The sequence below is a fragment of the Carettochelys insculpta genome, chromosome 30 (assembly GCF_033958435.1).
Source record: "Carettochelys insculpta isolate YL-2023 chromosome 30, ASM3395843v1, whole genome shotgun sequence".
NCBI lineage: Eukaryota > Metazoa > Chordata > Testudines > Carettochelyidae > Carettochelys > Carettochelys insculpta.
Window position 1 is genome coordinate 9,950,149 of NC_134166.1, and position 23,195 is coordinate 9,973,343.

At 53.8% G+C, this 23,195-nt stretch overlaps 1 protein-coding gene across 1 annotated transcript; it reads right to left on the minus strand.

Moving 5' to 3' along the window:
• Nucleotides 1-2,189: 2,189 nt before the first annotated feature.
• On the minus strand, nt 2,190-23,035 carry FCRL6 (Fc receptor like 6). The gene is made up of 12 exons (XM_074980725.1): nt 22,898-23,035; nt 20,940-21,206; nt 13,294-13,581; nt 12,240-12,527; nt 11,087-11,374; nt 10,416-10,718; nt 9,403-9,507; nt 8,484-8,511; nt 6,529-6,614; nt 4,980-5,051; nt 2,878-2,909; nt 2,190-2,765 (listed from the first exon to the last, which is right to left on the minus strand). The coding sequence occupies exons 1-12, from the start codon at nt 22,986-22,988 to the stop codon at nt 2,634-2,636; spliced, it is 1,980 nt and encodes a 659-aa protein (XP_074836826.1). The 5' UTR covers nt 22,989-23,035; the 3' UTR covers nt 2,190-2,633.
• Nucleotides 23,036-23,195: the final 160 nt, after the last annotated feature.

Consider the following 23,195-nt stretch of genomic DNA (forward strand, 5'->3'; position numbering starts at 1 on the left):
CAACAGAGTGCTGGAATCATTAGCAAAGAGATAGCTAATACAGAGAATACCATATTACCTGTACATAAATCTATGGCACACCTGCAGCTTGGGTACTGGTTGCCCCATCTCAAAATCAATATACCCTCTGGTGTATACACACACACACACACACACAGAGGTTCCCAAACTTTTTGGCATCACGCCCCCACTTTTGATTTTTGAGAAGCCCTCACCCCCCACCTCTTCTTTACCATCATCCAATCCCCCTTTAACAAAAAATTCAATTTGTAACTTAAAATAAATACAAATACTTGATATAAAAATATTTAAAATTAAAAATAAGCAAAAATAGTTTTTCTTGGCCCCTTGCAGGTGCCTGGTGCAGCCCCATTTGGACAGCTGCCTGAGCCCCGTGGCAGCCTCCAGAGCTGACCGTGCCAGCTGACCACCCGTCCGAGCCCTGTGCTGCCAGAGTCACCTGCCCGAGCTGACTGAGCCCTGTGCTGCTAGGGCCAGCTGCCTGCCAGTTGCCAGGATCAGCTGCCCACGTGACCACCAGCTGCCCAAGCCCCATGCTCCTGGGGCCAGCCACCCCCGCCCCACGGGCCAGCTTCCTAAGCCACTGGCCTGAGCCCTGCACTGCTGGGGACAGCCACCCACCAGCCAGCTGCCCCAGCCAGCTGCCCAAGCCGCAGACTCAGTGGGGTGGGGTTAAATCCTCCTCTGAAACATCCCCACTCGTGCATCTGATGAAGCGGTTCTTTGCCCACAAAAGCTTATTCTCCAAAGTAGTTAGTTTATAAGGTGCCACAGGACTTCTTGTTATTGTCGGGAGCATTTCCTGTTTGTGCAGTAGGTGGCATCAGAGCTCTTTGAGCCCACTTGAAACTGGGGCTGGATTGTCAGCGAGAGCAGGGGCGTGCACACTGAGGGGCGGCTCCCTCGGGAGGAGCTTGAAATTTTGTAAGGGCTGGGGGGGCGCACAGCACAATCGGCTGCTGGGTCTCAGGCTCGTCCATCTCATTACAGACATTGAAATACGTCACTGTTGTGTCTGTGTAGTCACATTTCCATACTGATTCATAAAATTGTTACTTTCTACAGACTGATTTGCTTGCGCATGCGACAGGGTTGTACATATATCTCACAGAACAGACCGGGTTCTTTTCTTATGAACATAACTGAAATTTCCATCCGTCTGGCCTACGTTAGACAGGCTGGGGGGACCCTGCTAATTGCAGGAACAAAAAGTTGGGCCTAGTGTAAAAAGTTTGCTCGGCCCTGAGCTAGAACCGCTCACCCAGAGAGCCCCGCGAGAAGGCTCTGCGCCCAGTTCTGCATTGAAGCAGCACAGTGAAGAAGTTGCCCGCTCTCCTGCACCCCCATACAGCAGATTTAAAAGGCCATGTGCAGCACCCCCCCATCATGCCCTCACATGCCTTCTCCTCCTCTGGGAGTCCAGCTTTTCCTCTGCACTCTCCCAGCTGTGATTTTGATGCCTGGACCTGAACACAGCTGCTAGTTGTGATACTTTGCCAGCATCTCCCTGACCACATGGGTGGGAAAGGTTACCCTGCATGTCAGTGCACGGCTTGCCAAAGAACAAAGGCGTCCTTCAGAACAATCAGCGCTTTCATTTACTCCGTAACAATGTCACATACCAGACAGTTATACAACAGAAGCTCCAGCTTTTCGGGCTTATCTGCAGAATGGACGACGAAGGAAAAATGCAGGTAAAACCGGCAGTCTTTGGACACCTGGAGCCCTTGTGTGGGAGAAAGCCAAAGCCCATATCACCTGAGTCTCACAGTCAGGCACCAGCTGGCCCAGCTGGGTTGGGCTCTGTGTTGTGAGATCATGGATACAGCCATTCTCCAGGCAGGCTCCTTGTAAGCATACTGGCTAGGGACCTAGCCTTGAAGCTGTCTACTGCGGTATTTCACCACGATAGCTAATGTCTCTCCCTCCTGCAGTTTCCTGCAGTCCTGGAACGATCAGCCCAGCTGGGACTTGTCCCCTGGGTGTTACCCCACTCCTTTAAAGACTCTGTTCTTTCTGGTACCTGGCCATGGATGGGTTTCTATTAGGGTTTCCTTGCACAGAGCCACGCATGGCTGGAAAGCCCTGAGCTAGGAGAGCAGGACAGGCAGAGGGCACTTCCTGCGGATCAGTCCCTGAACAGAAGGAATCTCAAAGACAAATCATGCAGCAAATCAAACCTTTATTGGCACCAGAGGAGACTAGCTCAGTTGTCACAAGTCTCACCAAACCGGACCCTCCATGCATAACACCCCCTGGGATGGATATCTGAGAGGCACAGACCCATCACAGGGATTAACAGAGATCAGGGCTGCAGCCCAGGCTCCTTTTATGGGGGGCCATTAACACAGCAAGTCACAAACCTCATCAAATCATCTACTCACAACTCCGCATTAGGCAGTAGCAGCGGTGCAGACCCAGAGCATTTGCCTCTGTCATTGCTCTGGCCCATCAGTCCCCATGCACAGAGCCCCAGCCAGGACCAAGGCCCCATGGCCCAGCCTGCGTGGGCTGCACGCTGTGCCCTACACGCCAAGCAGACGAACAAAAGGTTAACAAGGCAACCAGGCTCCCTGGGCTGGACCAGAGGACAGGCTGGGGTCGCTCACAGGTCACAGGTGGGGAACATTTTCATAAATGTCACTGGTGGGGGAAGATTCCTCTTTCGGAGCCCTCGCTCCTGCCGCTGGCTGCCCGGTGGGCAGGTGGTTGGAGAGCACAGAATAGCTGACCGAGTATTCCCCCTGGAGAGGGCACATGGACAGTCAGTAGGGGACAGAGGCAGACAAAGGCCAGCGAGAGCAGCAGGGATGGAGCAGCAGAGCTGGCGGGGACGGGGGAGGGCGTCACACTTACGGTGTCCCCTGGTAGAGTTCCTTCCGGTGTGGCTGTAAGAGAAATGGGAAGGGATCAGGACTAGGCATTAACATTCACCCCTTGAGCTTCCGTTCCCAGCAGCTCAGCAGCCAGCCCCAGCTAGGGGAGGAGTGTGAGGATCCCAGGGTTCTGCCCCGGGGCACTGGCCGTACCACAGCCTGGGGAGTTACATCCACCAAGCTAAATGTTAAGCAGAGTGTATTCAAGAGGTCAGAGCCCTGCTCTGCCAGCCCACTACCTGCCTTTGAGGGGACTCAAAAATCTGGGCCACTTTTTCTCATCCTCATGTTTGTGTTTGCCTCTTTGCTTCCGGGCTCTGACGGGGAATGGAGGCACAAGAGTTAAAATGCCAAGGGAAACCCCGTTCCTCCAAAAGTCCCAGTCTGAGCCACATGTCAGGAGAAATCTCCACCCATGAGACTCAGAAAAGCAACCCAGTTCCAACCTAGGAGATGTACCCAGCTCAAGATTCCCTGCTGATTCAAAGGGACACCTGCAACTTGCAAATCAAATTCATCTGCCTGTTCTGTAGTTATTGAAGTTATAAGAAATAGCGGGACTGCAAGAAGTTAGTTGCAGATGATACTAACCTGCTCAAGACACTTAAATCTGAAGGAGTCTGTGAAGAACTTCAAAATGATTTCTCAAAACTAGGTGACTGGGCAACAACATGAAGCAGATAAATTTGAATGTTGATAAATGCAAAGTGATGCACATTGGAAAACATAACCCCAAATATGCACACAAAAGGACAGGGAATAAATTAGTTGTTACCACTCCAGACAGGGATATTGGAGTCATTGTGGCTAGTTCTGAAACCATCTACTCAATGTGCAGCAGCAGTCAAAAAAGCAAACAGTGCTAGGAATCATTATAAAGGGATAGAGAATAAGAGAGAATATCAAATTGCCTCTCTATAAATCCATGATACACCCACATCTTGAATACAGATGTGGTCACCTCTTCTCAAAAAAGATATGTTGGCATTGGAATAGTTCAGAAAAGGACAACAAAAATGCTTAGGGGTATGGAACAGCTGCATATTAGGAGAGATTGAAAAAGACTGGGACATTTCATCTTAGCAAAGAGGAGACTTGAGGGCAGGATACGATAAAGGTCTATGAAATCATGACTAATATTGAGAAAGAAAATAAAGAAAGGCCATTTACTTGTTCCCATAACACAAGAACTAGGGGTTGCCCAATGAAATTAATAGGTTTAAAGCGTGTTTAAAACAAACAAAAGGCAGTATTTCTTCACACAACACACAGTCCACCTGTGGAACTCCTCGCCAGAGAACGTTGTGAAGACCAGGACTTGGACAAGGTTCAAAAAAGAGAGCTAGATAAATTTATGGAGCATGGGTCCATCTATGGCTATGAGCCAGGATGAGTAGGAATAGTGTCCCAGCCTCTGCTTGTCAAAAGCTGGAAATGAGTGACAGAGAGGGAATTACTTGATTATTCCCTGTTCTGTTCATTTGTCTTGGACACCTGGCATTGGCCACTGTCAGAAGACAGGACACTGGGCTAGATGGACCTTTGGTTTGACCCAGTGTGGCCGTTCTTATGTTCTTAATGCAGAGAAACTACTTTCTTCCATTTTGGCGGGTGGGGGGGTGTTATTTCATCATTTGACAATGTGACACACTAGCTTACAAGGCCTGTGTCTTCCGCTAGTACCTGCTCTACATAGACGACCAAGCCTACTACTGCTATCATGTGGATTTACGCTTTGAGGTCCAATGGCAGAGGCCTGGGCGTTCACTGCTAAAGGTCTCAGGTTCAACCTACACTGATGAGCCATGGTTGAGAATACTTGAAGACTAACTCCCAGAGCTCTTTTTTCTTTAAACCATGGCGGCTCACAGCGTGCTACTGTCCACTTGTCAGCTTTCAGCCACTGAAGGCTCTTTACACACGTACACCTGCCTGGGCTTTCACCTGGGACCAGTTAACTTGGCCCAGACAGTCACGGAGCAAGTGAGCGAGGTGCGAGCTGCATCTACCTATCTCCCCCCATCGCATCTCTCCTGGATCCTTCTTCACCTCCCCAGGCAAGATGCCCTATGGTCCACTCACCATCACTTCTTTTCTTGATGTTGACAACTGCATAGACCACATCTCTGCCATGTTGCTGTCTCAGGGGACACACTGTGAAAACAAAGCCGGTCCTCGCTTCGGCCTCACACCCTGTCTCTGTTAGGCACCGTCCGCTCTCCCTGCTGCTGCTGCAGAGTGCCTGTCACCCATTGCCAGCTGGGTCAGACCAGGCTACAGAAGGGCTGAGCCTGGAGCAAGACAGACCACTGGCACCTGCCCCCTTTCAGTGCCAGGGGCTTGACTGAAAGGGCACAAACTGTCCACCCGCCACGGACCCTCGCTGGGGATTGTGGGATAGGTACTCAGTGAGTGTGGCCGCTGAAAGGATGGCATTGGAGTGGGCGTGCAAGGACTCAGAGCTCGATCCAGCCCGACTGGCGTGGACACGCTGAGCTGTTTGCACCAAATAGGCTCAATACAAGGGGTCAGCTCGGTTCTCTAGCACTGGGGTTCTCAGCCAGGCACTCACTCCTGGGAGGGGGCAGGCTCCCAGCTGGGACAGGTGGGGGCTCCCGGGGCCCCAGTATGGACGTGGAGCTCCCAGCCTGGGGAAGGCAGGGGTTCCTGCTCTAGTACAGACAAGACCCATAGTCTCCCCTTGGAATAGTGGCCAGGGTCACAGCATCTATGTCTGACTGGTGCCTGCCAGCAGGGCCACAGGCTGTGTGCACAATGGGACAACAACAGAGAAGCTGCGTCTACACGTGCACGCTACTTCGAAGTAGCGGCACCAACTTCGAAATAGCGCCCGTCGCGTCTACATGCGTCGGGCGCTATTTCGAAGTTAACTTCGACGTTAGGCGGCGAGACGTCGAAGTCGCTAACCTCATGAGGAGATAGGAATAGCGCCCTACTTCGACGTTCAACGTCGAAGTAGGGACAGTGTAGACGATCCGCGTCCCGCAACGTCGAAATTGCTGGGTCCTCCATGGCGGCCATCAGCTGGGGGGTTGAGAGATGCTCTCTCTCCAGCCCCTGCGGGGCTCTATGGTCACCGTGGGCAGCAGCCCTTAGCCCAGGGCTTCTGGCTGCTTCTGCGGCAGCTGGGGATCTATGCTGCAGGCACAGGGTCTGCAACCAGTTGTCAGCTCTGTGTATCTTGTGTTGTTTAGTGCAACTGTGTCTGGGAGGGGCCCTTTAAGGGAGCGGCTTGCTGTTGAGTCCGCCCTGTGACCCTGTCTGCAGCTGTGCCTGGCATCCCTATTTCGATGTGTGCTACTTTGACGTGTAGACGTTCCCTCGCAGCGCCTATTTCGATGTTGGGCTGAGCAACGTCGAAGTTGAACATCGACGTTGCTGGCCCTGGAGGACATGTAGACGTTATTCATCGAAATAGACTATTTCGATGTCGCAACATCGAAATAAGCTATTTCGATGTTGGCTGCACGTGTAGACGTAGCCAGAGAGAGCAGCATTGTTACCTCTGTGCAGCTCACAACACCCCAGCACTGCCTCCCTTCTCTGGTGTGGGCCACATGCAGGCCCCAAGCCACATGAAGTGCCCTGAATGCAGGTTATTTCCCCTTACCATTGGTGTAAGATGGCTCCTCAGCATGGAGGTCTCTGCTGTCCGGCGGAGGCGGCCTCTGGCCAGGGGGTTTATGCTGCATGTCTCTGGCAACAGGAAAGATGCAGACCAGAGAGACGAAGAACTAGCACAAGATGTAGGATGCAGGAGAAGGCCAAGCACCAGAACTCACTGAGACAGGGCATGGCCGAGGTGACGGGGCCGAGCGTAATGAGAATCCAGCCCTGAGCATCTCCAGGGGAAAGAGGTAGCGGGAGGAGTCCTGCTACTTTTGAGTCCTGGGCCCTCCCACACCCTCCACTAAATATGACTTGTGTGAAACTCTTGTCAGAAATGCACCTCACACTCTGCGGTCACCTGTTTCCCAGCTGGCAAATCCCTGTCTAAACCCCACCTTCCAAACCATGTCCCTTTGCTGGACCACATTCTTAATAAAGGCCTGTTAGCATTCTTGGCTACTCCCCTGCTAGGATCCTGTCCTTAGCCCTTTTTCTCTGGCCCTGTCCTGGCTCCACAGGACTGGTGGACAGAGGGACGGACATCAGCCTGTTGGCCTCTGATCAGCTGGAGGTGGGATTGCCTTGGAACAGGAAGAGAAGAGGTGGTTTCCAAGCCATACGCTCTTGTGGAGCCAGGTACGTAAGCTCCAAGACATAATGCTAGACCATATGGTGCTGCCATCCACCCTGTGGTGGAGGTTGCCACTGGAGGCTGAAAACGGTGGAGAGGTCAGAAAAATCCCAGGAGCCAGCTTCAGAATAGAACTGGTTCCTCACATCGCATAATGAGGAGGAGGTGAGTGTGTGACTCCCACCAACAAACAAGTGGGGGCCTCAAATATTAAGGATCAACCTGTGACTTTTGTTCCTCCCCTTTTGCCACAAGGTGGCTCGAATTGGATGCAAAAATATAAGAGAATCAGAAATGTCAGGCTGGAAGGGAGCTTGAGTTGTCTGAGGCAGGCAGGGCTGGGGGAGCTCTGGCCAGGCAAGCTCTCAGGCGGCAAGGCCTGAGACAAGGCTTGAGGGTCCTAGGACAGCAGCAGGTCCTATCCCGTGCCAACGATGAGTGACCATTCCAGACTGCAGTTTGCCTCTGAGGTAAGGGGCTAGATGGTGACTGGCAGGGGGTCACAGAGGTAAGGGGGGTATTAGTTTAGGAAAGAGAAGGCTGAGACAGGACACAATAGTGATTTACGAGTACCTAAAAGAGGGTTACAAGGAGGAGGGAGAAAAATTGGTCTCCTTGTCCTCTGAGGATAGGACAAGGAGCAGGGGTGTTAAACTGCAGCCAGGGAGGTTTGGGTGAGACATTAGGAAAAACTTCCTACCTGTCAGGGGTTAAACACTGGAATAAATTGCCCAGGGAGGTTGTGGAATCTCCATCACTGGAGATATTTAATAGCAGGTTAGTCAGACATCTATCAGGGACGGTCTAGACAGTGCTTGGCCCTGCCTTGCGGGCAGGGGACTGGGCTCGATGGCCTCTAAAGGTCCCTTCCAGGTCTAGTATTCTATGCTTCTAAGTGGGGGTGCAGGGGTTTGGGGTCTCCAAGGAGGGGAGGACCCCAGAGTGTGGGGCACTGCTACGGGGCAGCAGCCTGAGGGACGGGCACTGTGGTCTGTGGGTCCTGATATCAGGTGGTGGAAAACAACATCAGGTAACTGTCAGTGAGACCCTGCCTGGAGAGATCACTCTGGAGGCTGGATTGAGCTAATTCCCAAGCAGACAGCAGGAGGCGCTGCAGCGGTAACCCCCAGTTACAAGTCTCCTGCAGCGTGTCCACCGCGGGAGTAGGGGAAACAGCCAGGAGAGCCACAAGCTGAAACTAGTGGGCCAGTCAATGATTAAATCATGACCCATTTGAATCAGGGCAATACTGAACTCGTCCTTTTTCCTGCCCCATATCCCAACATGTTTCCCCCCAACCTCTGCCCAGTCTGTGCCCAACTCACCTCCTCGGGGCACTGAAAAACCATCCGTCTGCAAAGCAAACCAGAAGACGGTACATTAATGTCTCCAAATGTCACCTTGGCAATCTGGTCTGGGTCGGTCTTGACGGGAGTGAATGCAAGAGGGTGCAGGGCTGTCCGCACTGATACGCAAACTATGCAGCTGCATAGAGGTGTGCACCAAATGTGGGGCACCGAATTGTCCCAAATTTCATGGTGCCTTTAGCAGCTTATTGGCTTCCAAGGCCAAGCCCATCTCCTGCCCATCCTCCACCCGGCTCCATCCTCCAGCCACTGCTCACCAGGCAGCAGCAAGCTGCATAAGTTTGCAGGCTAGAGGACTCAGGGTGGCAGCGAGCGGCCATGCCAGCGGCTGGACAGAAAGGTGGAAGAGGAAACCACTGCTTCTCTCTGGCTGGTGGTGCAGCTCCCCCCCTGCTCCTTCTGAGTCTTCCAGCCTGCAAACTCAGGCCGCTCACCACTGCCCATGTTACCCGTCTACTCTCCTGAAGCTACAGATGAGCCTCCCTGTCCTGCAGTACCCCTGGACCCCAAAGCTTCTGCCCCCACAGGGATGCTGGGCTGTGTGGGGCACCAGCATTGCTAAGGATGGCCCTGCTCAGGTGACTCCTTATGGAAGACAAAGGTGAGGGAAGGGATCAGCCTTTCCCCTGGCAGGCGCCTCCAGGGCTGAAGGTGTGGGGGCTGGGGCTGGCAAAAGGGCTTAATTACAGCAGAGCAAGCATGGGACCAAAAGCCTAGAATTCCAGGTGTGAATTTGGCAGGGAGTTGGCATCCACCTGGCTCTGGCTGTTTTAAGCCCCCTTCCCTGGGAGCAAGGGCGAGACGCTCAGAAACAGCAGCGTGTTTCCCAGCACCCAATGCCTTGTGCTAGCCACACTCAGTGGAAGGAGCTACGCACCTGCGTTCTTCCAGAACTTGAAGTAGAACACCAGAGCCACCATGATACCTATCAGGCCCAGGAAGGAGAAGGTCCCAGCCACAGCCACCCAGGGACGAGCACCTTCTGAAGGAGAGAAAGGGAACATACCCCAGTAGACACAGTGCCCTGGAGAAAAGACTTCCCAACAGGAACCAGCTGAGCCTATCAAACCGCACCTCGGCCAATGACCACTGTGCCCAGGCCTGGTCTGATGGATCAGGAATCAGGCAGGGAGCCAGGGCACTGGAGTTGTCTTCCAGTCTGCTTCTGATTCACTGTGAGGCTGTGCCTCAGTTTCCCACTCTGTTCAATTCATATATTTCTTTCAAGGCCAGATGGGGCCAGTGAGCTCATCCAGTCTGATCTCCCAGATAGCAGAGGCCCTAGAACTTCCCCAAAATAACTCTCACTTCAGCTAGCGCCTGCAGCCCAGGACCTGATCTGATTTTTGGGATGTAGTAACGAGAAGCTCCGTTCCGGTCATTCTTGTAAGGAGAACCACCAGCAATCAGAGCCCTTCCATTGCCAAATGAGGGCTAGAGGGATGGAAGCTCAGGTTTTACCCTCTGCATCTGAGCCTGCCTCTGTAGCTTTGGTTCTGGGTCCAATCCAAACCCAGCTGCCACTCCAGCATGGCCAGAATCTCAGGGGAACAGCTGATCTTGTGAGACCGCTGCAGCCTGTGTCTCACACTGCACCAGGCAAGCCCTGAGATCTTGGCCACCACCTTGGCTGACACTCCAGGACAGGGGAACTCGCATGTTGAGGGCAGCAGCAGCTACAACTTGAGACACACACCCAACCCAGCCCCTTGATGGACTAGGCCCAAGGAGGACACAGCACACACTGGCCGGGGGTAATACATGGACACACCATCCCTCAGGGCAACACTGCTGGGGTCTGGAATCTGAATGATGAACCTAGACCAGACCTGAGCCCAGATCCCAGCCTGGCCTCCCACTCCCCATCCCTGAGCCAAGCCCTGCAAGTACCTATCACGGTGATGGCCAGAATCTCGCTCTGGGCCTGGAAGACTCTCTGAGGGCTGAGCTGGTTGCTGGCAATGCACTGGTAATCCCCTCCATGGCTCAGCTGCACCGACCCAAAATGCAGCATGTTCCCCATGGCCATGGGCAGGCTGAGCCCCGAGGCCGCATCCAGCTCCTGGGCGTTGTGGAGCCACTTGAACGAAGGGGTGGTGCCAGACTTCACCAAGCAGGTGAGATTCAGGCTTTCGCCAGCCATCACCTCTGGCCCCGGGGGACTTGCAGTGATGGTGGTCCCGGACACAGGCACTGCAACACAAAGGAGTTGGCCCGACAGCAGGGCCAGCGCTGGAGGGATGCTCCATCACCGACACCCCAGAGAGGGGTAACCCAGGCTGGGCAAGGCAACAGAGAACAGGCTCTGGGGGCAGCGGTGTCTGGACCTGCTCCGCCTGAGGGGGTTGCTTTACAGTGATGGGGGGATTGTGGGCAGAGTCCCTCAGCCCATCGAGTGCCCATCCTGCCCATCACACCGAAGCACTAGAGACAGAGTGCTGAGATGCCCCGACCTGTGGGAGGCAGGATGCTGCTGTAACCGAGCATCAACCCAGCTGGCAGGCAGCGGCCCTCCCCCCGCTTCGCCCCCCTACCCTGAGAGAGCGCGTGGAGCTGCGTACCGAGCACAGAGAGGAGGAACGGGGCGCTGCTCCGGGCACCTTCGCCCAGGCCATTGTCCGCCTCACAGAAGTAGGTGCCAGAATCCTGCTCAGATGTCACATTCAGGGTGAGGGACCCTGGCCCTCGGGAGTTGACCGTCCTGTTCCCCAGGGCAGCCGCCTCATGATGGAACCGATAGAGGATGGGGGCAGAGCCGTGGGGCGCCTGACACCGGATCTCCACCATGTCCCCAACGGCGGCCCCGGAGCCAGCCGTGCTCAGGGTCAGGAGAGGCGGGGACACTGGAACTGACAGAGAATTGGGGCAGGTCAGGGCTCAGCGGTACCCCAGGGAGCTGAGAGCAGGGGCAGGGCCGTCACAAGGGCTGGAAGCGATGTAGGCAAGAGCAGCCCCTGGCCCTGTGTCTGCAGCACCCAGCACCGAGGGCCAGGGCCCAGCATGGATACCAGCCCTTCAAAGGGAAGCACCATCACGTCCTGAAGACCTGGCACTTACCCCTCCTGCCACTGAGGCCTCAGGCTGCTCTGAGGCCCAGCTGCAAGGCCACTGGGCCCACACGTGCCCCTGGCCCACCAGCTTGGTGCTCGGACCCCTCTAGTGGCGCCAGGGCCCCGCCTAGCAGTGGCTGTGCCGGCTGCAGCTGTGGCTGCCGAGCTGGGGCTTTCGGCTCGGGCAGGAGAGGCTCACACATTCCCAGCCCGATACCAGGTTCATTCTCGGTTGCCAGCATCCCACTTGAGGGTGCAGTGTCACTGGCCCCTCTCCGCAGCATGGGGCAGCTGGAAGCCAGCAGAAGGACCCCAGGGTGTGTGTGAGATGGATGCCCCGAGGATGAGTTTGATCAAAACGTCCCAGCTCCATTCACACCCCTGTGGGAGGCCACTTCCCCCCCGCTCCCACCCAGGGCTGCCACAGCCAGAAACAGCAGCTCATGGCCTTTGGCATTTAAAGGCTCAGGCCCCAACAGAGTAGGCACCTCCGAGGAGCTGCCCCTGGCGAGCCGTTGTGGGCCTCACCCCTCAGCAGGCCCAGGCCAGAGACAGTATCCCGCCCACGCCCCTCTGCTGAGCTCACAGTCAGGCAGAGGCTCTCCTGCCCTCTTGGACCAGGGTAAAGCCCCGGCACTCCACCAGTCGGCTGAGACTTGCTCACCCCTCACGTCGACCTTCACCGCCGGGCTGGATGCTGGGGCCTTGTCGTTGGAGGCCTGGCAGTAATACTCGCCCGTGTCCGCCTCTGTGGCCATGGGGATTTCATGGACCAGCCGCTGCGCACACTGAGTTTCATTTCTCAGCACCAGCCTGGAGCCCGCTCGGTGCCAGGAGAAAGTGATGGGCCCTGTGCCCCTCTTCACGGAGCAGCTCAGCCCCAGCCACTCCCCTTCCATCACCTGCCCCCCGAGGGGCTGGACCTCCAGGGAGACTCCAGACACTGGGATTCCTGTGGAGAAGAGGAGGGCAGGATGTGCTGCTGTGACCTATGGGGGGTGGCTCGGTGCCCTCTGGACAGACCGGCACTTCCGCCCCCCCAGTGAGGACGGGGGTCCTATGTGCACAGGAGGGACAGAATGTAGGGCCCAGGCCCACTACACTATGGCCCATGGGCCGACATGCTCCCGGCACTGCAGGCATGGGGCCTGGAGCAGGAATACGACAGGAGCTGTGGACACCACCACAGGTTATGGGCCAGCACCTGCCCAGCACCACACAAAACCAAACACTCTTCTCCCACCCCCTGCCCCGCCTCTCCTGAGGCCACACCCCTGCTCGCTCTACACCCCCCCCATGCTCATTTTCATTGGGCTGGCAGGGGGGCTTGGGAGGCAGGAGGGGTGGAAGGCACCAGCTGGGGAGTGCAGGACGCAAGGAGGGGCCAGAAATGAGTTCGGTGTATGGGAGTAGTCAGCATTCCTCAGCGTGGGCAGGTTCTCCCTCAAGCTCAGCATGGCCCCATGCACCTGACATGCTGTGCTCTTTTCGCCCCTGGCCCTGACTCTCTATTTTGCACCATGGAACTTATCAGGCGCTTCATGGCTCCTCGGAGTTCAGCCTGCAAGAGCCACCGGAATGCGGCAAGGGCCTGCTGCTCCCTTGAGGGCTTAGAAGGCACAGCAAGCTCTGCATAGGTTCCACATGGTTTTCTTTCCACCCCAAGTAGGTGGGAAGCTTCAGAACCCGCGTCCAGCACCCCTGCCCCAGACACTCACGTTTAACAGCAATCTGTAATGACTTGAGACTTCTTTTCTCTACACTCGAGGTCATCGTCTGCACCGTACAATAGTAAAATCCTGAGTCTTCCAGGCCTGCTTCTGGGATGTGGTAGGTAATGGAGCTGCCAGATTCTCTCAAGAGCTTGTTGTCTTTGTAGAAAAATGTCTGAAGCCATATGCCTGATTTCTGGGGATTAAGCCGCGTGTCGCACTTCAGTGTCACTGGGCTTCCTTCTGTGATGTCACCTGAGCCTGTTACACTCAGCGCTGGAGATGAAAACAACTCTAGAAGGACATCAGACTTGGTCACCACCCATGTCCAGAGCCAGGGCCAGTAGCTGGGGGAGGTGGGCTTTGGAAACTACAGATTACACCTCCCTTGTCCTGTACCCTCTGGACCTGATCCGATCCTAACGAGGGAATTGCCAGAGGAAGAGACGTCCCCTGCTTCGGCCCCCCACCTCCAGCCTTAATGGTCCCCTTACCTGTGGCCAACCCCGGCTCCTTATGGACTGATGTTGACGGCCCTGACCTTGCACAGCCACAGCTGCTGGCCCCTTGGAGGCCAACTCCAGCCCAAGTCAGGGAGCCAGCACAAGCCCCAGTTGGGTTACCAGCACAAGCCCTGGCCAGAGAGTTGGGCTGCTGGCCCCAGCACCTGCTAGCCTGCTTGCATGAGGGACACAAGCCCCTGGGCTCCCCTTCACAGGGCTGCCAGCCCCACTACTACTGGGCTCCTGCCCAGCAGGTTTCTCAGCCACCGGCCCTTCTCCTAGCAGCCTCCCGGCTGGGGCTCTCAAACCCAGGAACACCCGTCCTCCTGCTGGACAACTGACGTTGCAGGGTTAGAGAATTCTGGTTCTGAGAGGTGCAACCTGTAATGCATTTCAGACAGACAGACAGACAGTGATCCCCTGTTCCATTTCCACTCACTGCTCCTCATCCCTAAAATCTCCCATCACAAGGAACCACCTGTCCCCCGTGAGAGAGCGTTTCACCCTCATTTCCAAACCTGATACCCAGTAACAGTCCCTCACTGATTTGCTTCAAAAGGAGGCATTATAAGCTTCAGACCTCATCCAAACAGGCCTCCCTGGAGCACCTGCTGCTCTGTCTCCCATCACGGCAGCTAGGAGCACCAGAGATGGAACTGTGGACCCTGCAGTGGGAGGCAGGTCCAGGACTCTGCAGATGGACAGGGAGTTCATGGCAGAGCAGGACCTCAGGCAGTTCTGTCTCTTGGTCTGAGATTTGAGGGGCTGGTTGTTTTGTTGTCTCCTGGGGCTGGTTTTGGGGGCGAGGAGGGCAGGATTTCTGAGCCCACTCTGGTATTTATTTACTGGCGCTGGTTACTGAATAAATAATATTGCCTTCATTTCAATACGTGTTTGGTTCTGTGCGTTCTGAGGCCCCCGAAGGAAGCAGGTAGCTGGCGCCACACAATGGCTACGTCTACACGTGAACCCTACATCGAAGTAGCCTATTTCGATGTGGCGACATCAAAATAGGCTATTTCGATGAATAACGTCTACACGTCCTCCAGGGCTGGCAACGTCAATGTTCAACATCGATGTTGCGCAGCACCACATCGAAATAGGCGCTGCGAGGGAACGTCTACGCGCCAAAGTAGCACACATCGAAATAAGGGTGCCAGGCACAGCTGCAGACAGGGTCACAGGGCGGACTCAACAGCAAGTCGCTCCCTTAAAGGGCCCCTCCCAGACACACTTTCACTAAACAGTGCAAGATACACAGAGCCGACAACTAGTTGCAGACCCTGTGCATGCAGCATGGATCCCCAGCTGCAGCAGCAGCAGCCAGAAGCCCTGGCCTACGGGCTGCTGCACACGGTGACCATACAGCCCCGCAAGGGCTGGAGAGAGAGCGTCTCTCAACCCCCCAGCTGATGGCCGCCATGGAGGACCCCGCTATTTTGATGTTGTGGGACGCGGATCGTCTACACGTTCCCTACTTCGACGTTGAATGTCGAAGTAGGGCGCTATTCCCATCCCCTCATGGGGTTAGCGACTTCGATGTCTCGCCACCTAACATCGATTTCAACTTCGAAATAGCGCCCAACACGTGTAGCCGTGACGAGCGCTATTTCGAAGTTGGCGCCGCTACTCCGAAGTAGCGTGCACGTGTAGACACGGCCAATGAATTGTGAGGCCTTTATTTGGTGTTTATCCTCACCATTGTCTTTCACTGTGTGATCCACTTTGCTGTGTGTAGATGTACGGATACTTCAAACATACATTTTTGGCAGCTACGGCCCTTGCTCCTCCTCTCCCCTTCCAACTGTCTGCAGCAGGTAAGATTGTCACCGCTCACCCATCGTGCACATTGCAGACCCTTAGCTTTCCCTGCACGCTAACGCCAGTGAGAGTCAACAGCCCCATCCCAACAGATGGGACATCTGCCTGCGGAGCATTAAGTATGCAGTCCCCCAGAAAAGAAAGCTCTGATCCTTGCTAAGGAATCTTCCAACCAATGTTGGTTCCCTGAACAAAAGGTTCCCAGAATTCACTTGTGGCTAAAACTCCTGTCTCTGCCGCCTAGCTAAGGAGAACCCCCTGCTGAGTGACTGACGGAAGTAACTGCCACTTTCCCATCCAGGGTGCCCTATGTCTCCTGTGTGGGAACCAAGATGTAGGAGTTAAACCAACGAGATCCAATTGGCTAGGAGACCCAAAAGACGGAAGCTCATGCTGGGGTAAGCTGCCGGCCTCACCCAAGCAATCCAAACCACCTGGTCCTCATCCCCAGTCCAAGATGTATATCTATTTGCTGATTTAATTCCGTGTGAATAATCCGTCTTTTTCCTCCAATGCAGCATCTCACATCCAGTGCTAAGCCCTGGTAGCTGGGAAGTGGAAGGTGTTAGCTACAATCAAAGAACACCTGGCTGGCATCCTTCGATTTAGAAGGCTGTAAGAGGTTGATTGTTTCCTTTCCAGGGAGTTTCTGAGCTCTGGAAGTGATAGCTATTGTATAACGCAAGTAAAAGAAAGGGATGTTGAAAGGCAGAAGCACCTAGAAGGGGGAAGCCCAGTTCGTAGCCCAGGCTAATACTGAAATACAATCCATCAGATGAATTTAACCTTTGGACTAATAGAAGCACTGAAGGGAACAGATGGAGGAGGTAATATTGTCCACTGGCCCAACATTTGCTGGTGAGAGAGATAAGCTTCTGGCTTACCCAGAGCTCTTCCTCGGGTCCAGCAAAGCTCCTCAGGTCTAGCCTTACACTAGGAAATTAGGTTGGTATAACAACCTTGCTCAGGAGCGTGAACAGTCAGGACACCTGCATGATACAGTTAAATCAACCTAATCCCTGGTGTAGACAGTGTGGGAAAATCCTAGCTCCTGCCTCCCAGGGAGATGGATTAGCTATGCTGATGGAAGAACTCCTCCTCTTGGTGTAGGTAGTGTCTTCACAGTGGAGCAGGGGCAATGATGTGCTATTGTAGCAGTTGATGTGTCGATAAACCCTTCGCGTGTCACAGGGAAAAGCTAGGTTTAATTGGTGAGTCCTGGCCTAAGGGGAGCTGGCTTCTGAGAATCAGCTTGGAGAGGCTACAGAATCTGGATGAAGAGGATCAGGAACCATTTCTCTCTGGAATCTTTCAGCAGCCCACATGGACCAGGACCCACCAGCTCAAAGCAGTACCAGACTCTGCCAGAACAACAGGTGCAAAGCCTGTAGACACAGCTCCATGGCTACGATAATCAAAACCCCTCACGACACACTTGTCAAGATCCATGGGTCCCACACAGGCCTGTACCAGCATGTGTGGTACCTCTTCCAGTCCACTCACTGCCCCAGCAACAACGATGCAGGTGACATCAGACAATCATGGTGCTCTCAAATGAGCTCACACAGCAACATGACAGAAGTCCAAAACATCCTATCACTGACAGGTGAATAACCTTCACAGAACAGTCACTGAGTATCTGACCTCCCAGACCTTGTCCTCAAAGGAAACTTGTCCAACACCTTCAAAAGATGAGCCTGGAAACTTAAATTTAGAGCTTTGTTAGAAACTAGAAGTCATGGACTGAAGGAGATGCTAGATTTCTGGCTTCTTACAAAAATTGTTACATATGAATTGTTTGGCCTCACAATCTCCTTGAAGAAAATTATGGTGTCACATTAATCATCTTCACCACTCCATGTCATATTCCCTAGCATATCCATTGCGGGAGTCCAGCTAAGGCACGTTGACAATTTACCTCTCAGCTACAACATCTTCAGGCATGGCTCTCTTGACAATGGGATCACTAACAGCATTCAGAAAGCTTCTTAGTTAGTAGGGTTACTTCTACACTACCCTGGAAGATCTACCCACTCAGGGTCAATCTTACGAGGTTCGATTTCATGCTTCTAGTAGGGACACGCAAAATCGACCTCTCAGGGGTCACAGTCGACCCCTGAACTCCTCGAAAGACATGAAGACTAAGGGAGCTCGATGGGAGAAACTCTCCCGTGGACCTTCTCCAGTGGGGACAGCCAAGTTAGCCGAGCCCAGATACGTGGATTTTAGCTACGTGATTTACTTTGCCTCGTGTAGATGTGGCCTTGGGCAGATGTGTAACAAAGTCTTGAACCCCCACTACTTAACCCCCTCAATAAAAATAAAGCTTTGCAATATTTTGTGGTCATATCTCTCCTCTACTGTTGTGAGGTCTGGCTGCCACACACATGGCGTATCAAACAGCCGTCAGTCTTCCACAGGCGGCCTCTTCACACCATTACGGGGATCTGCTGGCAAGACAAAATTTCCAGTCTGGAGGTTCTCCAGAAGTCAGATGCCATAAGCACTGGGGCCATCCACTAAAAACCCAACTATGCTGGTTTGGACCCATTGCTATGATGCCTGAATGTTGACTCCCCATGGGAAATTGGCAAAAGGACACTGGAATTATGGCTGCCCAAGAAAGCACTACAAGACCAGCATCAAGTACTGCCTACAAGTTGGTTCAATAAAACTGGATGATCTCAAAAACGCTATGTCATATAGCTCAGCTTGGTGACATACAATGCTTAGAGCTTTCCAAGCCTTTGAAAGGGACAGAAATAATTGTTTGCTAGGGGAAAGCATTATACTTCTGCTATAGCTACCAAGAGCTCACCAATGATTTTGTCTCTTTGATCTGCTCACCACCAGCATATGCATCACACTTGGGACTTGAGAGGTGCTCCAGAACTCCAGAATCCACAAAAAGAGGTAGCATGAAAACGTGATTGCCGACCTCACGGACAACAGACTACGTGAGAGAAGATTCTACACTCCATTAACCTCCTCCACCTGCACACACTTTCTCAACCTGCCCATTTCGTTTTCCCCCCTGTAACTGGCGGAGCGTAAACTGGCTATGTTGCCTTGAATGCTCACTTAAAATGTGTTAAGTCCTGATGTTAAACAATCTGTCCCACCTGTGAGCTCTCAGAGCCTTTCCCAGCCCTGAGGAAGAGCTCTCATGTGGCTCCAAAGCTTGTCTCTCTCACCAACAGGAACTATTACCTCACTCTCCGTTTTCTCTCTAATATACTGGGACCAACAAGGCTACAACATTGCATAGCAGCATCCAAGAAATGCGTCAGGTACCAGCACCATCATCTGAGCCCCTGTTTACCCGTACCAAATAAAAGCAGCAGGGGATATAGCCTGTGACTACGTGTGGACCTCAGAGCTTTGCTAAACCCTCATGGGAGAAAGCACCTACCCTCTCCTCCCCCACCACGGTCACAGCCTGAAGCAAATTTGACTGAACTCACCAATAAGCTACCAGATCCAGAAGTGTTACCAACTCCTGGACCAGCTGGGTAGAAAGAGCTCTTTCCTGTGCCAGGATGTAACAGGGTGTCTGTCCTGAGAGTAAACCCAGCCCTAGGAGAAGGCTGAGGCTATGGAGCTCAGAGAGAGAGCCTGAAGCGCTGGGCCTGGTGAATCTCTGAGGCCTGAGGGCCTTTCTCACTGAGTCCTGCCTGTGGGTGTTCTTTATGAGGAGCGCTGAGGTCTGCGGACCACAGAGCACTGAGCAGCCTGAAGGGTGTTACCATCCCTTGTAAGAGCTGACCTGAAAAGACCCTCGCATTACAAGAAGTAAGCTCCCTGGAATCTCTAGGGATATGTCTACACAGCAGCCTTATTTCTCAAGGTCCGACATTGTAGAGAGAGAGGTGTAGGTTGGATATTAGGAAAAACTATTTCACCAGGAGGGTGGTGCAGCACTGGAATGCGTTACCGAGAGGGGTGATGGAATCTCCATCCCTAGAGGTTTTTAGGTCCTGGTTTGACATAGTCCTCGCTGGGATGATTTAGTTGGGGTTGGTCCTGCTTTAGGCAGAGGGCTGGACTCGACGACCTCCTGAGGTCCCTTCCAGCCCTAGGCTTCTAGGGTTCTATGATTCAATAAGCGATTGCAGAAGAGCTATTCTGGAATAGCTTGTTTAAAAAAAAACCGCTGCTACACACGAAAATGCATTTTGAAATAGCACTTAGCTACTTCAAAATACAGCACCAACGTACACAGAGCCTATTTTGAAATAGGGCCATTGGATACACTGTGGCATATTTCAAAACAGGCTCCTTTCCCTGTCTTAACAGCACCTATAGAAATAACTGTTTCAAATAGGCGCTATTCCTCATAGAATGAGGTTTACCAGTTTCGAAACAGCAGTTGCGTTGTGTTGCTAGGACAGTTCTTTTGGATAATGGCTGTTATTCTGAAATACCTTTGCTGTGTGGACACAGCCTTGAAGGGCTTAGCCTGTTTCGATATCAGCTACAGCTTTTCATCACTTTGCTAAATCAAGTCTGGTAGATCTGAGCTTTAAAATCAACTCAGCCTCTTGGTGAATTCCTAAAACGACCCATTTCACACCGATGCCCGTCCCTGCCTGCTGCATTGTAACGCTGCAGCTCCTGCAGATAGAGGTAAAGGGCCTGATTCTGCTCTCACATGCCCTGGGGGATGTTTGTTGGCACAGCCCGTGCACTTAACACTTATGTCAAAGCAAGGGGAGACCAGGTTTAGGAGTACAGTCATTGCACCAAATGATCACTCTCCTAAGGGCACCGAGCGAAGGCAAAGCCTTCCCCTGCAAGCGAGGCAGGGGCAGGATGTACTCTGCTTCCTGTGTGAAGAGAGAAGAGCCGGGCTCAAGCAACAGTGCCAATGTCCTCTGTACCAGCAAGTCCCATCTTTCTTTTTCTGAGCCCCACCCCCACTGCGTGCTGGATGGCCCAGCTGGGCCAGAACAATTGTTTTTGTGCATATAAGAGCCAGAGCCGCCAGTAGGGGATTGTCTAGGACCCCACGCCACTGGGGAGAGCACAAAGACAAACTGCTCAGGCTCCAGGGCCCCGACTGCAGTCCCGAGAAGCTGCATTTTGGCTTTCTGCCCAGCGTCCTTGCAAGACGGAAACCAGCCATCTTTGGCAGACCTCCTGAAGCCTAGTTGTGGCCCAGTAGCGGGGCTCGGGCCCCCGGTTGAGAACCGCTGTTCTGCATCCCATGACCTCACATGCGCTCTATGTGCAAGATCGTGCCTTGCCCCATGGACAGCTCTGAGCAAGTCCCGTGTGCTGGGACTGCCCCCTCTTTGCCCAGCCCCCACACGCTCAAGAGTTCCTCACCTTGCACAGAAACAGGTACCCCACGAGACGTCTCTTCACGCTTAAGAAGAAAAGGTTTCATGAGTGCTTTGCAACAATACGTGCCACTGTCAGCGGTCTTTGCTCGTTCGATGGTCAGCTCTGAGTTTGCGTGGGGAGGTGTAATGTCTCTTCCGTCTCTGTAATATCTTATCTCAGACAACTTTGAGTGCGTCCATCCGCGGCACCTCAGGGGCAGCTGGTCCCCTTCGAACACGGCATGGTAAGGGGTCTGGAGAATCAGCCAGTCTGAAAGAGAGACACTGAACGCCGTTAGCAGGCTACTGCGTGGCCCAGTTGGGCCTGTGCCTTGGGACCCGACAATTTGGAGCCCACCAGAAATATCTCCCGCACTTGCTCTCTGCTGTAACCCTGGGGGCGGAACTTCTCCAGTCCCAAGGCTGCGGGGGTTGGACAGAGAGGCACAAGCAGGGAGAGGCACCGTGAGGGAAGGGCAGAATAGGGCGGAGCTAAGGGCAAAATGAGGCAGGGTTACAGATGGAAGGGACAGAGGGGCTGGATGTGGAACAAGGGCAGGTCATTGTTCTGGACTGGGGACCCTCCCACTTGCTCCAACTTCATCTGCCTCTGCCGAGAGCAGGTGGCCCAGGGTATCAGGCTGTACCCCACACACCTAGGAGTGGGTCACTGTCTCATGTAGTGGCACCTAGACCACTTACACAGAGACTCAGTCTCCGCTGCAGCCTTAGCTGAGCTGGGGGGGCTTTTAGCTCACACTATAGAGGCTCCTGCAGGAGGGCCCAGGTTCAAGTCTCCCAGTGGGCTGTTGCAAAGGCAGCAGGGAATTCAGCACAGTCCGCTCTGCAGGTTGTGGGTTGCAAGCTGCAATCCCCCCCACAGGGGGAGGAAGGGAGAGCCAGGCAAAAAAGCCCCAACTTAAAGTGAATGATAAGGGACTCTGTTCAAGCCAGAAGCGGCCCAACGGCCATGTGCCCTGGCAGGGAGCGGGGTGAGCCTGAGAGGAGTGAGTGGTGCCTGCAGGGCAAGTGGGTGCAGTAAGAGCCACCCAGAGGGGCAGGGAGGGGGCATGTGAGAGCGATTAAAGTTTTGGCTGGGGGATGGTGCATCTCCTGAGCAAAGAGCCCAGGCTGAGTGAGGAGGGAAGCAGAAGTCAGGGTCTCTGGAGAGAGAGAGAGCAGGAGGGAAACAGCATCCCAGGCGGTGGAGCGGCAGCTCTCCGAGCTAGAGGAGGGGGCTGCTCCAGCTGGCCTGCAGCTGTGGAATTCAGCATCAAACCCAGACTCTATTGACCGATCCCCCCCACCAAAGCTGAACCCATGAGCAGCCTCCTCAGACTGCAGGGATGGGAGCATTCCTACTGCCCCGTAAAGCCGCAGGTATCAGCTTTATATCCACAGGTGTTCACTGTTCCGGTTCGCAGAATCAGATGCGGAGGCAACTTTTGTCTCTGTGCCAGGCTCTGAGCGTGCCTGCCCCATTTGCACTCCAGCTACCAAGAGCTGGGGGGCAGGTGCCCCATGGCCTTTCAGCTTGCAGCCAGTGGGGTCCAGGCAGGGTGACCACACATGCCCTGTTTTAAGGGGTGGTTCTTTTTTCTTTTCTTTTCTTTTTATCCTGCGTGACCACCAATCTGTTATTTTAAGGACCACCCTTTGGCCATTTGAAATATTAAATTGAAGCTTACAGTAATCCCTCTGTGTTCCTGAGAGACAGAGAAATGTCCGTGTGAGAGAGAAACATCTACTCTGCTAAGGGACCTCGTGTGTCCCTAAATCAGCCCTTATTTTTCATGTGGTTTTCCCTGATTTCCGTCCAACAAAGGTCCATCCACCCCACTTGCAGGCTGGAATCCTGCTAGGCCCTGGACGGAGTTGACAGCATCACCCCCTGCTTGCTGCTGCCTGAGGCTGGGTTCGACCCACTGGGGTCCTTTGGGTCAGAGCAGAGCAGTTACTCACCACTGGAAACTGTCAGCTGAACGGTGTTGCTTGCTTGGCAGCCAGGAGCCCAGCAATAGTAGCTACCCGTATCCTCCTCTGCAGTTTTCATCCTCAGTCTTTTTTCTTTTTTGTGGGAAAGGAGCTTCTGGTTGTGATACCATGAGGGGCAGCGCCGTCCAGAAGAGCAGGATTCGTTGCATGTCAGAGAAACACTCTCCCCCTCAAACACTGTGCTCCATGGAGGTTCGAGGGTCAGAGTGCACTTCTGGGCAGTTGCTGAGGAGCCAGGCAGAGGAGAAGGGAGAGAACAGGACAG

Bases quoted from the DNA above. Each gene is read 5' to 3' on its own strand.
- FCRL6 (XM_074980725.1), bottom strand. From the start codon at position 22,988: ATGAAAACTGCAGAGGAGGATACGGGTAGCTACTATTGCTGGGCTCCT. The intron at 9,508-10,415 runs GTACTTGCAGGG...TCTCTCCTTCAG, and splicing joins TCTGGCCATCACCGTGATAG to AAGGTGCTCGTCCCTGGGTG. The intron at 8,512-9,402 runs GTGCGTAGCTCC...TTTGCTTTGCAG, and splicing joins CAAGTTCTGGAAGAACGCAG to ACGGATGGTTTTTCAGTGCC.